The following is a 12,621-nucleotide window of genomic DNA, read 5'->3' on the forward strand; positions in this document are numbered from 1 at the left end:
GCCGTGGGAGGCCCAGGCTGGGGGGCCGAGCCGCCCTGTCCCTGACGCGGGACGCAGGAGCACCTCCCGTGCGCGGTCGGCCGGCTTGTGGCCGCCGTAGTCCACCTGTTAGGAAGCCTTGTAGGACGACAGGTGGCTTCACTCGCCGCCGCTCGGGGCGCCAGGGGTGGGGAGAGCGGCCTGAGGGCTCCGGACGTAGGTCTCGGCCACAGGCCACTCCCTGCTCCCGCGGGGCCCAGAGCCGTGGGGCTGCAGCTCTGGGAGGACCGACCCTCGAGGCCCGGGACGCGGCCAGCGGGGGGCGCCCGAGGGCAGCTGACGCTCTGGCCCGCCCGCCGCTCTGTGGCCGCCGTCTGCGCCTGGGCGCTGCGCTCGCCCGGCCCCGCGCCCTGCGCTGTCGGCGGCGGCGGCTCCCGCGGCCTCGTCCCGCCCGGGCCGGACCCCGGGCAGACCGGGCGGACCGAGCGGGCCATGCGCGGGAAGCTGCTGCCGCTGGCCGGCCTCTACCTGGTGCAAGGCCTGCCCTACGGGCTGCAGTCGGGCCTGCTGCCCGTGCTGCTGCGGGCGCGGGGCCTGTCGCTGACCCGCGTGGCGCTGGCCAAGGTGCTGTACCTGCCCTGGCTGTTGAAGCTCGCGTGGGCCCCCCTGGTGGACACGCGGGGCTCCCTGAGGGCCTGGCTGACGCTCAGCACAGCCGCCCTGGGCCTGGTGTGCGCGTTGCTGGCCGCCCTGCCTCCCGCCGCGGGCCCCGCGGGGCTGCCCGCCACTGTGGCAGGGCTGCTGCTGCTGCTGAACCTCGGGGCAGCTGTGCAGGACGTGGCCCTGGACACGCTGGCCGTGCAGCTCCTGGAGCCCGCTGAGCTGGGGCCTGGGAACACCGTGCAGGTGGTCGCCTACAAGCTAGGGGCCGTGCTGGCAGGAGGGGGCCTGCTGGCCTTCGTTCCCGCGCTCTCCTGGGCCCTGCTCTTCGTGCTCCTGGCTGCTACCTATTGGCTGGCCGCTGCCCTGGTCTGGGCCGCGCCGGCCCTGCGGCAACTGCCCGTGCACCAGCCCCAGCCCTCAGAAGCACCCCTGCGCACCCTGCACATTCTGCAGGACTTGTTGGCCATGCCTGGTACCCTGTGGACAGCAGGCTTTGTGCTCACTTACAAACTGGGTAAGTGAGGCCTTGGCTCAGGCACAGCAGGGATGGGAGCGTGGGGGAGCTCCGCTGGGTCCCCGGAAGCCCTGGCGCCCACTTGGTGGTCACCTCCTGGGCCTTGGTGCTCACAGCCGAGCCTTGCCCCTTGTCCTTCTGCAGCTGTAGCTGCACGGCTTCCGGGAACTGCAACCACCCCTCGGGTCTCTGGTGCTGCTTCGTGCTGACCCTAAGCTTGGCTGATGCCCCGTCCCAGCTGTCTCCCGGCAGCGAGGCCCCAAGTGGAGGGAGGTGGGGAGCCTTGCTCGTTCTCCCCACAGGTGAGCAGGGCGCCAGCAGCTTGTTCCCGCTCTTCCTGCTGGACCACGGCATCTCCACCCCAGAGCTGGGGCTGTGGAACGGTGTGGGCGCTGTGCTGTGCTCCATTGTGGGCTCATCCCTGGGCGGGGCCCTGCTGTCCTGGCACTGGTGAGCCTGCCCCAGTGAGCCTGCCCCGGCCCCCTGCCCCCACCCTGCCCCTGCTCCCTGACCTGCCCGTGTGCCCCTCAGGCAACCTCTGCCCCTGCTGAGGTCATTGCTCCGGTTCCGTCTTGGCGGCCTGGCCTGCCAGACCGCCCTGCTCTTCCACCTGGACGGCCCAGGGCTCAGGCTGGGCCCCAGCGCAGCCCTGAGAGGTGAGGGGCTGGCCGCGGGAGGGGAGGAGCGTGGCGCCCTGGGCCCCGCTGACGGTGGCCCTCCCAGGGGCAGCCCTGCTGAGCCTGTGTCTGCAGCACTTGCTGGGGGGCCTGGTTACCACCACCACGTTCACCCTGATGATGCGCTGCAGCCAGCTGACACCCAGTGCCCTGCAGGTGAGAGAGGGCATGGCTGGGGCGTCCAGGGGGCTGCGGGGCTGGACCCAGGCAAACCCTCACCTGATCGCACACCTCATCCCCCCCCACCCCTGCAGGCCACGCACTACAGCCTCCTGGCCACTCTGGAGCTGCTGGGAAAGCTGTTTCTGGGCACGCTGGCCGGAGCCCTGGCTGACAGCCTGGGGCTGCATCTCTGCTTCTCCCTCTTCCTCGCCCTCTCAGGCTTGCCCATTCTGTATCTGAGCCTGGCTCCCAGCACCCTGGCCTGAGCTGGGTGGCCAGCCTGCCTAATAAAGCTGAGCGTGCCCCTAGCTGCCTGGGCTGCATGACGGCCAGGGCTGTCCCAACACCGTAGGGGCCGCCTGTTCAGAAAAGAGGGCTCCTGAGAGTGGCTTGAGCATTTTTTATTCTGCATTTTGGGGCATCCTTGCTCCCACACTTCTGGTGGTGGGCCTTGCCCAGGGTCATCAGTCACTGTCGTGGACATCTGTGCCCTTTTCCCCTGACAAAGTCCACACCGGGCTCCCTGCACACTGGCCACGCAGCCCCCAGCGCGTGCCTGTCGTGACACAAGGGAGCAGGGCCCGCCCCAGCAGGGTGGTCAGGGGCCGCACCGCAGGATCTCCTCTGTGGCTATGCGCATCAGGGCGTGGAAGCTGAGGTGCAGGAATCTCCTCCAGAAGCGCCGGTCCCGCCCGTACACCTGTGCCGGGTAGCGTGGGCTTCCTGTGGTGGGAAGGGGTCGCGGCCCTGAGGACTCTGGGCCAGGCCTGGCTCCTAGCCCCACACCTAGCCCCTGCCCGGTCCGAGCCCAGCCTCCCGGGCCCTCACCGATGCCGTGGAAGATACGGGCCACGGCCCTGCCTGAGAACTGCTGGTCTGGCCATGAGGACAGCAGGCGGTGGACGTCCTGGCGAACCTGGTCCTCCCAGTCCTGGATCTGTGGGTGGTGGCAGTGGAGCGTGTGAATGTGTGCGCACCCATGCGTGCCCGTGGCCTCCCAACCCTGCTGCGGGCTTGTATTCTCTCCACAATCCCAAGAGGGACTAGCACCCACCTTCTCCTGTCCGGGCTCCAGGCCCAGCTCATCTTCCGAGCCCCCTGGACCCTCCTCCTCCTCCTCCTCGAAGTAGCCGCTGAGTAAAGCCTTGAGCCTGGTGCTGCGTTCCTCATCAGGCTGCTCCAAGCAGGGCCCGCAGCTGGGGAAGGCCACGCTGTGGAGCAGGGTTCCGTTAGAGCGGCTCACTACGCCTGCCCCAGCCCCCGCCCACCCCTCCCCTACCTGAGAAAGGCCTGGAAGGTGCGGCGCAGGCGGGCCAGGGCCTCCTGCTCTCGGGCCTGTATGTGTCCATACAGGAAGTCACAGATCTGGTCCCTCTCATGGGCAGTCAGGTCCCCAGGACTGTGCACACAGAAGGCGAGCTCCCCGAACTCCACCTGCACCCCCGTGCCCCCATGTGCACCTGCCAGAGAGCTCATTAGACACGGGCAAGCAGGTGGCACGCAGGCCCGGGGGCTGGGCAGGGCTGTGGGCTGGGCTGGGGGCAGGGCGCACCTGTCCTGGGCTTCGGGTCCCACTGCAGCTGACGGAGAGCCTGCCGCACGCGGCCCAGCTTCCAGCCCAGCGAGTCAGCCAGGTTAAAGATGTCAAACTCTACAGAAGAGCTTCCCCCATCTGTGGTATCCGCTGGCTGCTGCGCCAGACACACAGCCAGCAGGGGGCACCTGGGCCAGGGGGAGGGACATATGATTAGCAGTTCCAGTCCTGTGTCCCGGGCCCCAGCCGGGGGTGGGACACGTGCTCACCTGCGGGCCAGGGCCTGGAGCTGGGTGGGGCCCCCAGGGCAGTGCAGGCGGCACTGGGCATAGGTGGGTGGCAGCAGCTGCAGCCAGCGCTGCGGGTGTAGCTCCAGGTAGCACAGCAGGGTCTCGATGGCTGCAGGCAGAGCAGGGCTCAGGGGCCGTGGGGCCGTGGGGACATGGGCATGAGGGGGGTGCCCACCCCTGCCCCCAGGTCCTCACCCTCCTCAGGCATGTCCAGGGCTTCCACCAGTGCCTGCATGGGCAGTGCCCGCGTGTGGCCTGGGCACCGGGCTGTGCCTTTGCTGTTGGGTTGCTCGGCCTCCGTCGGGGATGGGGCCACAGGCTGCTCTTGACTCCTGGCTCCCTCCTGCTCCGAAGGCCGTGGGGCATGGGTGCAGGTGCAGGGCGGGAATGCGCGCTGGACCAGCTTCTTCATAGTGAGAAAGTCCGTGGCATCAGCGTGCACGTGTCTGCGCAACTCCTGCAGGTCCTGGCTCTGCAAGAGAACGGCCGTGGACACGTGGCTATGGGGTGGGGCGGAGTGGGGTGGGCTGGGCTGGGTGGAGCTTGAGTGGGGCAGGTGAGAACCTGGGGCTGCAGGAAGAGGTGGCAGTGTGCAGGCTGGCCGTCACGTCCGGCCCGGCCCACAGCCTGCACGTAGCTCTCGAAGCTGGCAGGCAGCCCCAGGTGCAACACAGCCCGCACGTCTGGCCGGTCCAGCCCCATCCCGAAAGCCACCGTGGCCACCACCACCCGCAGCCGGCCCTCCATGAAGGCCTGTTGCACGCGCTGCCGCTCCCGCGGACACATGCCGGCGTGGTAGGCCTCGGCGACAGCCTCGGACTGGCCTACGGGGGAAGACACAGGTGGTTGGCTAGGATGTGGGGGGGGGGGGCGGGCGGGTGCAGGGCACAGTCCTGCTGACCTCACCTCCAGGCCTGAGGTCCCAGGCCTCACGCAGGCAGGTGCGGAGCAGCGCAGCAACTCGCTCTGTGTCCCCGCGTCTGTGGCAGTAGACGATGACTGAGCTCAGAGCACGAAAGCGATCACTCTGCAGCAGCGTCACCAAAGCCTAGTGGGGGACAGTGCTCAGGAAGGGGTCATCACAAGGCAGTGCCCCTACCTGGCCCAGGGTGCTCATCTACCTGGTCTGGGTCCCTGTCCCTGGACACAGAGAGGTGCAGGTTGCTGGGGACGGTGGCTGGCCCCCTGAGGACCAGCTCCTCGGCCACACCTAGATGCCGGGCCACATCTCTCGCGGTGCTGCGTGTGGCCGTGGCTGTGAGACCCAGGAAGCAGCGCACGCCCATGTGTTCCCGCAGCACCTGTGTGGGAGCAGTGCCTGTGAAGGGACCCAACCCCCCTCCCTGGCCTGCCCGTGCGCACCTCTGAGGCTCACCTTGCAGACACGCAGGTAGCAGGGCCGGAAGTTGTGGGACCACTGGGAAATGCAATGGGCCTCATCGATGCAGGCGAAGGCGACCGGAGGCAGCTGAGGGAGGTGGCCAGGCATCCCCGCCCCAGCCCCCACCAGCGTCTCGGGTGACAGCACCAGCAGCTGCACCTGGGCCGCGTGAACCTGAAGACGCAAGGTCAGGCGTGTCACCGAGGGCCGGCTGCCCCCCTGCCTGTCCTGCCACGTGAGGCTCCTCACCTTCTGCAGGGCCGATTCGCGCTGCTTCTGGCTCATGCCCGAGTGGATGCAGACCCCCTTCAGGCACGGGGGTAGGCTGGACACCTGTGGGTACAGGGTGACAACCGGATGGCCCTTCCTCACAGGCCCCTCATCTGCTCAGCCTGACAGCTGCTGCCCTCGGCCTTGGGTGCCCCAGGAACAAAAAGCTCAGGTCACGGACCCCATGACTACAGACTCAGGGCCATCGGGGAGCCTTAGTTCAGGAGCCCCGGGAGCAGACGGGCTGCCCCCTCCCCAGGGTCGTTCTCCCTGGGGGAATCCCGCCTGAGCAGCCGTGTCCCAGCTGCCCTCGGGCCACTGCCAGGCCTTGACGCAGCTCTGCGTAGCTCCGGTCGGGCAACAAGCAGCAGCCCCAAAGGATCAGAGGACCCACGGGCAAGGTCTGTGCACCTGGTCGTCCATGAGCGACAGGAGGGGAGAGATGACCAGCGTGAGGCAAGGGCTCCGCCGGGCGTAGAGCAGCGCGGGAAGCTGGTAGCACAGAGACTTGCCAGCACCAGTGGGCAGCACCAACAGCGTGGACATGCCTGGAGGGACCAGGGGTCAGTACTGCTGCTCTGTGGCCAGGCCCTGACCTCGCCTTGTCCCCCGGGGCAGCCGAGCTCACCAGAGAGGACGCGCATGACCACCTGTTCCTGCCTGGGGCGGAAGGCCCGGTGCCCCAGCTGCTCTAGGGCCTGGAACACCTCAGCTGGGGTCTCTGTGGACACAGGTGTTGGCCAGCACGGCTCCAAGTGGTCCCCACCCCCCAGCGAAGGCTCTGGGCAGCCAGGCTCCTGCTCACCTGCCACCTGCCCCGAGGGCCCTGGTGGGTAGAGTGGTGGCACAGTGGGGGGTGGGCAGGGGGCCTGCAGCACCGGCCGCTCCGTGGTCACCAACCGCTCAGGCCCAGCGGGCTCCGTGTCTTCCTCACTCACTGGGAACAGACAGGGGAAGGTGGTGTGGGAGCTCCAGGCTCAGATGAGCCGGGTGGGCCGCAGCCTGCCCTCCGCCCCCTCATTCACCAGGGAGCCGGCAGCTGGTGGTGCCCGTCCTCCGGGGGCCCTCCTCTGGGGTGAGCTGGGGCTGCACCTCCTCTTCCTTCTCGCTGCTCGTCTGGGGGCCCCAGGTAGGCTCTGTGTCAGATACAAGGAGCTTAACTTGAGCTACAATTGCCCCCCTCCCCCCACCGGAGTACAACTCTTCTCTAAACAAGGTTAGCGTGACTTCTCACCTGGAATGGAGACTTCACTTGGCTGGGGGCACTGGGATGACCAGTGGCCGAGCTGCCCACATCGGAAGCAAGAATCGTCGGCTGTGGCTCGGGCTTGGCTGCCTCCAAAATGCTCCCCCTTCTTCCGCCACTTTTGCTTCCACATCTGAGGACCACAAAGGAATGTCACAAGGCGAAAGGCGACAGGGAATGAAGGGAGCGCCCGCCACTACCTCACCTGCTTGCGGAGGAGCCTGCCGCGTTGTGCTGGGCCTCGCACGTAGCGTTTCTGCTTCAGGTTGAGCCGAACGTAATTACCTTGGTCCCGCACAGCTGAGCTAGAAAGGATGTACGAGCGGGTCGTACCCAAAGCCTGCCCCTACCTCGGTTCACGGTGACCCCACTGGGAGGCTGAAGCTGTGGTACCTTGTGGCTGTGGGACCACTGGCGGGCTGTACCCTCAGGGGTTCTCCCTGACAGTCTTCTGGAGGTCCCACAGCCCCGGCTTCCTCAGGCGGGGGTCCCGCTTGGCCGCTATCCTGCTGTGCCTGCGCAGGACCCCCTCCTGTTTCCTTAGTCCGTCTTCGCTTCTTGCCTTGACTGTTGCCAGCTTCGGGGCTCCCTGCACCAACTGCAGCTCTCTGCAGGGCTCGACCCTCGGGGCCAGGGCTGGCTCCAAGGACCGACGGGACCCCCGAAGTCAGAGGCTGTGACTCCTCTACACCCAGGCTGGGCTGGCAGGCCGCGGAAGCCCGCAAGCAATCTGAAGCTGCACTGTGACAGCGGTCTAGCCAGCCTGGGTCTAGGGAGTTCAGCCGTAGGCTCAGGGATGCCTGCAGCTGCTGAAGGCGGCCTGGTCTCGGCTGGGGCACAGGAAGCTGGAGCAGCTCCTCGCTGACTTCTGCAGAGACGGGGGCAGCCCCTGCATCTGGTGGTCCCGGGAAGGGCATCTCGGACGAGAGTCTCCGTGGAGGCCGGGGTATACCGCCCAGGGCTGGCCCGGCCTGAGGGGGGAAGCACAGACCAGGAAGGAGGCTCGGGTGCGGGCTGCTGCAGCCTCCGAAACCCGCTGGAGCGGCCGCCCTGGGACAGGGGCGGGGGAGGAGCCCGAGGTCGGCTTCGAGGGTCTCGGGTCGCCCCGCTCCCCGCTGGAAGGGCACGTGTGCGGGCAGGTTGGGGAGAAAGGCTGCGGGGTGGCCGCCCTGGACCCTCACCTGGCGCGTGGCTCTCAGGTTGGCCTTAAGCCTCGCCCCGTAGTCGGCCGCGGCCCCCGCAGAGCCTGGCGCAGAGCCGGCGGCGTGAGGCCTCCGCGTCGCTGCCCGACTCAGGTGCGGCCCCCAGCAGCTGGGCTCCTGCATCTGCGGGGAGACACGGCGGGCGTCCGAGCCCCCCCCCGGCCCCAGGTCGTGCCCCGGAGAGGCTGGCGGGCCGGCGACCCCAGGCCTCGGTACCTCCTCCGCCGTCGGCCGCGGCTGCTTGGGGCTGCGGGGTCCCGCGCCGCCGGTCCGGCCCAGGGCCCTCCTCAGCGCGCGGTACTCCCGGTAGAGCGCTGCGGGTGCGGCCAGGAGTCAGCGGGGCCGCCGGGCTCCGCCGCCACCCCCCCCCCCCCGCCCCGCGCGCTCACCGCGGGTCTCCTCCGGCGCCGCCAGCACGTCCTCCTGCGGAGGGAGCCCGTCAGCTCGCAGCCGCCCGCCCCTGGCCCGGCCCGCCCGCCCCTGGCCCGCCCGCACCTGGCCCGGCCGCCGCCCGCGCTGCCGCCGGAACGCGCGCTCCCAGGCCTGCAGCCGCCCGCGCACGTCCCGCAACCGCTCCATGGCGCCGCACGCCGGCCGGGTCCCGCGAACCTCCCGCCGCCGCGGCCGCCGGCCAATGGGGGCGCCGGGCAGGGCGGGAGGCGGGGCGGCTCGGCCGCGGCGGCGGGACAGCCAATCCGCGGCGCCCGGGGGCGCGGCCAATGGGGGACGGCCACGTCATCGCGGCGCGCGGAGGCGGTGGCGGGGCGCGGCGGACGGCGAGGCGGGGCCCGCGGCGGTGGCGGCAGTGGCGGAGCCGGTGAGCGCGGGCCGCGGGCCGGGGACGGCGCGGGCGCTGGGGGCGGCGCCGCCCGGGAGGCGGGGGCGGGAGCCGGCGTAGGGAGGGCCTGCAGCCGCGGGGGTGGCGCTCCGGCTCCGCGGGGTCGCGGCACGTCCGGGAGGCGGAGGGCGTCGCGTGGAGGGTCCCCCGCGGCTCGGGGCGGAGGCCGCGGGGAGCGGGGCGGGGGCGGCCCCGCGGGGGCTCCTCCCACGGCGACCACACTGGCTGCTCTCGCTTCCTCTCGTGACAGGTGCTCGGTGGGGCTGTCCTGTCGCGGCGAGGTATGAGTCGTCCTCGCGAGATTTGCCTGCAGGCCGAGCAGGGCCGGGGCGGCGGCCGGGGCTTCTCCGGACCCCGGGCCCGGAGGACCTCCATCGTGCCGTAGGCCGGGGAGCGGGGCCTGTGCGGCGGGGCCTGTGCGGCCGGAGCTCCCCTGCCCCGAGCGCATCGCGGGGGCCGTGACCTTGGCGTGGTAAGGCTTAGGTCTTAGTGCTCTGACGTGCTTGCAGGGGTGTGGCTGGGAAGCAGTTTGAGGATGAGGAGGATGCGGTGTTTGGCCCACAGTAAGTCCGCTGGAGTCAGGAGCGCAGCTGATGGCCAAGTGCCCGTCACCGCGGGCGCTTCCCGGGGCCCCAGCTCTGCGCTGCCTCCCCTCCTCTGAGCCTTTCCCTGCCTGGGGCCTCCTGAATCACGTGGTCGTCGAGGGGAAAGGGGGTGTTCAGACAGGTGGCCAGGACTTTGGTGGCTGGGGTTTGCTTCCTGTGAATCTGCGGGGATCCCCGTGCCTGGCAGTACTGCCGGCCGCAGGTAGGGCCGGAGGATCAGGCCTGTGTGGACCCCGTGTTCCCGCCCTCGGGCCTCTCTGTCTCTGCTGGTATCTCTGGTGCAGTGGTTGCCTGGGTTCTTGAGGACCACCTGCGGGAGCTGGGGGAGGGGGGCAGGGGCGGTACACAACTAGTGATGCAGTTTCCAGCCCCTTAGGAGTGTCCTACCTCCTCCAGCGCTTGGGGGTGTGGGAAGGCCCGAGCTCTATTCTACCTTTGAGGAAGAGACGGTCTCTGATAAGCAGCTTTGTGATTTGGGAGGCCTCACGTACAGGCTGTGCACAGGGAGGCCCCGCAGAGCAATAGCCATCAAAAGCACATCCAGGCAAGCTGGTCGTATGTGATGCTGGGCTGTTTGAGGGCTCTGTTTCCCTGAGGAGGCCCCGTGTGGCTGGAGGGAGGGAACTGGGGGGTGGCCTCCTTCCTGTTTCCACTGAGACCGTTGCTAGGCAATTAACGCTTGCTCTTCGGTGCCACAGTCCTTCACTGAGTGCCAGCTCCGTGCCCGGTCCCATGCTGGGCTTTCTCACCACCAGTGATGGAGAAGGCTGTGGCCCGGTGGTGGCCTGGGGTCTGTCCTCCCTGCTGAAGGGCCCTTCCCTGCAGGTGGCTTCCTGCCTGGCCCAGCGCCATGCACACGCTTGTGTTCCTGAGCACGCGGCAGGTGCTCCAGTGCCAGCCAGCGGCCTGCCAGGCCCTGCCCCTGCTGCCTCGAGAGCTCTTCCCCCTGCTGTTCAAGGTGGCCTTCATGGACAAGAAGACTGTTGTGCTTCGCGAGCTGGTGCACACATGGCCTTTCCCGCTGCTCAGCTTCCAGCAGCTGTTGCAGGAATGTGCCCACTGCAGTCGGGCCTTGCTGCAGGAGCGCCCCAGCACAGAGAGCATGCAGGCTGTAATCCTGGGGCTGACAGCCCGGCTCCACACCCCGGAGACCGAGGCTGGCACACAGCCTCTCTGCAGGTATGGGTTCATCTGGGGGGCCCTCAGGCCTGGGGGGTGGAGAGGGTCCCCCATGAGGTTCCAGGCCAGTGCAAGAGCTCAGGGCGGAAACAGGCCTGTTGTTTCTGTCTCAGGGTGGCTGGGAGTGGGTGTGGGCTCTTGTCTCCTGCTTCAGCCTACTCGTGCTCCCAGGAAGCATGCCCTGCGAGTGCTGGACATGACAGGCCTTCTGGATGACGGCGTGGAGCAGGACCCCGGCACCATGAGCATGTGGGACTGCACAGCGGCAGTGGCCCGCACCTGTATAGCACAGCAGCAAGGCGGGACTGCGGAGCCTGGGCTGGCCCCTGTTCCTGTGGAGGTTCGTGTGGACCTGCGGGTGAACCGGGCCTCTTACGCGTTCTTGCGGGAGGCACTCCGCAGCAGCGTAGGCAGTCCCCTGCGGCTCTGCTGCCGGGATCTGCGGGCCGAGGACTTGCCCATGCGCAACACTGTGGCTTTGCTGCAGCTGCTGGATGCGGGCTGCTTGCGCCGCGTGGACCTGCGCTTTAACAACTTGGGTCTACGTGGCCTGTCTGTTATCATCCCACATGTGGCCCGCTTCCAGCACCTGGCCAGCCTGCGGCTGCACTATGTGCACGGGGACTCCAGGCAGCCTTCTGTGGATGGTGAGGACAACTTCCGTTACTTCCTGGCCCAGATGGGCCGCTTCACTTGTCTGCGGGAGCTCAGCATGGGCTCCTCTCTCCTCTCGGGTCGGTTGGACCAGCTGCTCAGGTGAGCAAGCCCCACTGCTACCCTGCTCCTCCTCTCCCTGAGATCCTCCCCTGGCCCTGCCTGTTTGTGACCGCACATGTCCCCTGTAGTACCCTGCAGAGCCCCCTGGAGAGCCTGGAGCTGGCCTTCTGTGCCCTGCTGCCTGAGGATCTGCGCTTTCTGGCCCAGAGCCCCCACGCTGTCCGTCTCAAGAAGTTGGACCTCAGTGGCAATGACCTGTCTGGCAGCCAACTAGAGCCCTTCCAGGTTCTACTGCAGGCGGCAGCAGCCACACTGTTGCACCTCGAGCTAACTGAGTGCCAGCTCGCGGATACCCAGCTGCTGGCCACACTCCCTGTGCTGACGCGCTGCACCAGCCTCCGCTACCTCGGCCTCTATGGCAACCCGCTGTCCATGGCGGGCCTCAAGGAGCTCCTACGAGATTCAGTGGTGCAGGCTGAGCTACGCACGGTGGTGCACCCCTTCCCCGTGGACTGTTATGAGGGCCTGCCCTGGCCACCGCCTGCTTCTGTTCTGCTGGAGGCTTCCATCAATGAGGAGAAGTTTGCTCGTGTGGAGGCCGAGTTGCACCAGCTGCTACTAGCCTCAGGTCGTGCTCATGTGCTCTGGACCACAGACATTTATGGGCGCCTGGCTGCAGACTATTTCAGCCTATGATCTCCAGGCTGTCCCGGTGTTCAGGGCTACTGGAGATCCTTCCCTGCCTTAGGCAGACAGAGCCTTCACTGGGATCCTGGCCTGACCCAGAGGCGCTGGGCTCGGGTTTCCTTGCTCCTGGGCACTTTGAGCCTTCCTAAGCTTCCTGCACCGCTGTACCCATTCCCCTGACTGACTGTGGGCTTCAGGGCTGGATTCCAGGCCTGTGGGCCAGGTTTGATCATGGTGCACTTGGCTGCCCTCTGGGGTTCTGATCCTTCTGGAATGTTTGTAGGGTCCCAACTGCAAGCCAGCCGAGAGAGAGTGTTCTCTAGGCCCGTCCCAGGAGAGCTGCGTGCTCCGGGTTTAAGGTTGGAACAGGAACCTGCTTCAAGGAGAACTGGGTCTCCATGCACTGGGGCTTTTCATGGTCCTGCCTGCCCCAGCACCCAGGCCACCTGTGGGCTTTGGAGCCAGAAGGGGTCGTTAAGGTAGAAACGTGCAGTGTGTTTGGAACTTACATTTGTGGTGGCTTTTTATGTCCTCACCGGTTAGAATGACTGGTCACTATCTCTGCTGTCCCTGGCCCCCTTCCCCCGGCTTCCCACCGGCCCCACAGCCCGTCCGGGCGCCTGCACCGCCCACCCTGGGGATGCCCCGTCGGGCTGGCGGCCCGGAGGAGAGGGCGG

General features: G+C 68.0%; 3 protein-coding genes across 7 annotated transcripts; 2 read left to right on the plus strand and 1 right to left on the minus strand.

Annotated features, from left to right (window-relative positions):
• The first annotated feature begins 386 nt into the window (after positions 1-386).
• Positions 387-2,366, plus strand: SLC33A2 (solute carrier family 33 member 2). The gene is made up of 5 exons (XM_077847743.1): positions 387-1,156; positions 1,459-1,606; positions 1,688-1,812; positions 1,880-1,989; positions 2,088-2,366. Exons 1-5 carry the CDS (start codon positions 472-474, stop codon positions 2,259-2,261), a joined length of 1,242 nt encoding a protein of 413 aa, XP_077703869.1. The 5' UTR covers positions 387-471; the 3' UTR covers positions 2,262-2,366.
• A 15-nt stretch (positions 2,367-2,381) lies between these two features.
• RECQL4 (RecQ like helicase 4) lies at positions 2,382-8,523 on the minus strand. The gene is made up of 23 exons (XM_077847745.1): positions 8,414-8,523; positions 8,308-8,341; positions 8,135-8,232; positions 7,898-8,041; positions 7,110-7,687; positions 6,922-7,021; positions 6,705-6,849; positions 6,496-6,606; positions 6,276-6,407; positions 6,099-6,191; positions 5,882-6,018; positions 5,450-5,533; positions 5,195-5,374; positions 4,941-5,120; positions 4,726-4,867; positions 4,384-4,643; positions 4,015-4,291; positions 3,799-3,928; positions 3,548-3,717; positions 3,275-3,455; positions 3,050-3,206; positions 2,824-2,932; positions 2,382-2,718 (listed from the first exon to the last, which is right to left on the minus strand). The coding sequence occupies exons 1-23, from the start codon at positions 8,495-8,497 to the stop codon at positions 2,594-2,596; spliced, it is 3,651 nt and encodes a 1,216-aa protein (XP_077703871.1). The 5' UTR covers positions 8,498-8,523; the 3' UTR covers positions 2,382-2,593.
• Positions 8,524-8,664: 141 nt separating this feature from the next.
• LRRC14 (leucine rich repeat containing 14) lies at positions 8,665-12,452 on the plus strand. Of its 5 annotated transcripts, none has more exons than XM_077847739.1 (5): positions 8,665-8,735; positions 9,007-9,228; positions 10,187-10,540; positions 10,712-11,296; positions 11,386-12,452. In XM_077847739.1, exons 3-5 carry the CDS (start codon positions 10,212-10,214, stop codon positions 11,951-11,953), a joined length of 1,482 nt encoding a protein of 493 aa, XP_077703865.1. In that variant the 5' UTR covers positions 8,665-8,735; positions 9,007-9,228; positions 10,187-10,211; the 3' UTR covers positions 11,954-12,452. The 5 variants fall into 5 exon arrangements, with proteins under 5 accessions (XP_077703865.1, XP_077703867.1, XP_077703866.1 ...); XM_077847741.1 differs by having other exon boundaries at positions 10,320-10,540; positions 10,695-11,296; XM_077847740.1 differs by having other exon boundaries at positions 10,320-10,540.
• The last annotated feature ends 169 nt before the right edge of the window (positions 12,453-12,621 follow it).

This window comes from Canis aureus, chromosome 14, assembly GCF_053574225.1.
Source record: "Canis aureus isolate CA01 chromosome 14, VMU_Caureus_v.1.0, whole genome shotgun sequence".
Classification (NCBI taxonomy): Eukaryota; Metazoa; Chordata; class Mammalia; order Carnivora; family Canidae; genus Canis; species Canis aureus.

What these genes read in the sequence shown, in the direction of transcription:
- SLC33A2 (XM_077847743.1), top strand. Translation starts at nt 472, where the DNA reads ATGCGCGGGAAGCTGCTGCCGCTGGCCGGCCTCTACCTGGTGCAAGGC. An exon ending in TGTGCTCACTTACAAACTGG is followed by an intron (nt 1,157 to 1,458) that starts GTAAGTGAGGCC and finishes TTCTCCCCACAG; the next exon opens with GTGAGCAGGGCGCCAGCAGC. An exon ending in CCCCAGCGCAGCCCTGAGAG is followed by an intron (nt 1,813 to 1,879) that starts GTGAGGGGCTGG and finishes TGGCCCTCCCAG; the next exon opens with GGGCAGCCCTGCTGAGCCTG.
- RECQL4 (XM_077847745.1), bottom strand. Translation starts at nt 8,497, where the DNA reads ATGGAGCGGTTGCGGGACGTGCGCGGGCGGCTGCAGGCCTGGGAGCGC. An exon ending in TGTCGCTCATGGACGACCAG is followed by an intron (nt 5,534 to 5,881) that starts GTGCACAGACCT and finishes CTGTACCCACAG; the next exon opens with GTGTCCAGCCTACCCCCGTG. An exon ending in GGACCCGAAGCCCAGGACAG is followed by an intron (nt 3,456 to 3,547) that starts GTGCGCCCTGCC and finishes GCTCTCTGGCAG; the next exon opens with GTGCACATGGGGGCACGGGG.
- LRRC14 (XM_077847742.1), top strand. Translation starts at nt 10,094, where the DNA reads ATGCTGGGCTTTCTCACCACCAGTGATGGAGAAGGCTGTGGCCCGGTG. An exon ending in GGCACACAGCCTCTCTGCAG is followed by an intron (nt 10,541 to 10,694) that starts GTATGGGTTCAT and finishes CTCCTGCTTCAG; the next exon opens with CCTACTCGTGCTCCCAGGAA. An exon ending in CGGTTGGACCAGCTGCTCAG is followed by an intron (nt 11,297 to 11,385) that starts GTGAGCAAGCCC and finishes TGTCCCCTGTAG; the next exon opens with TACCCTGCAGAGCCCCCTGG.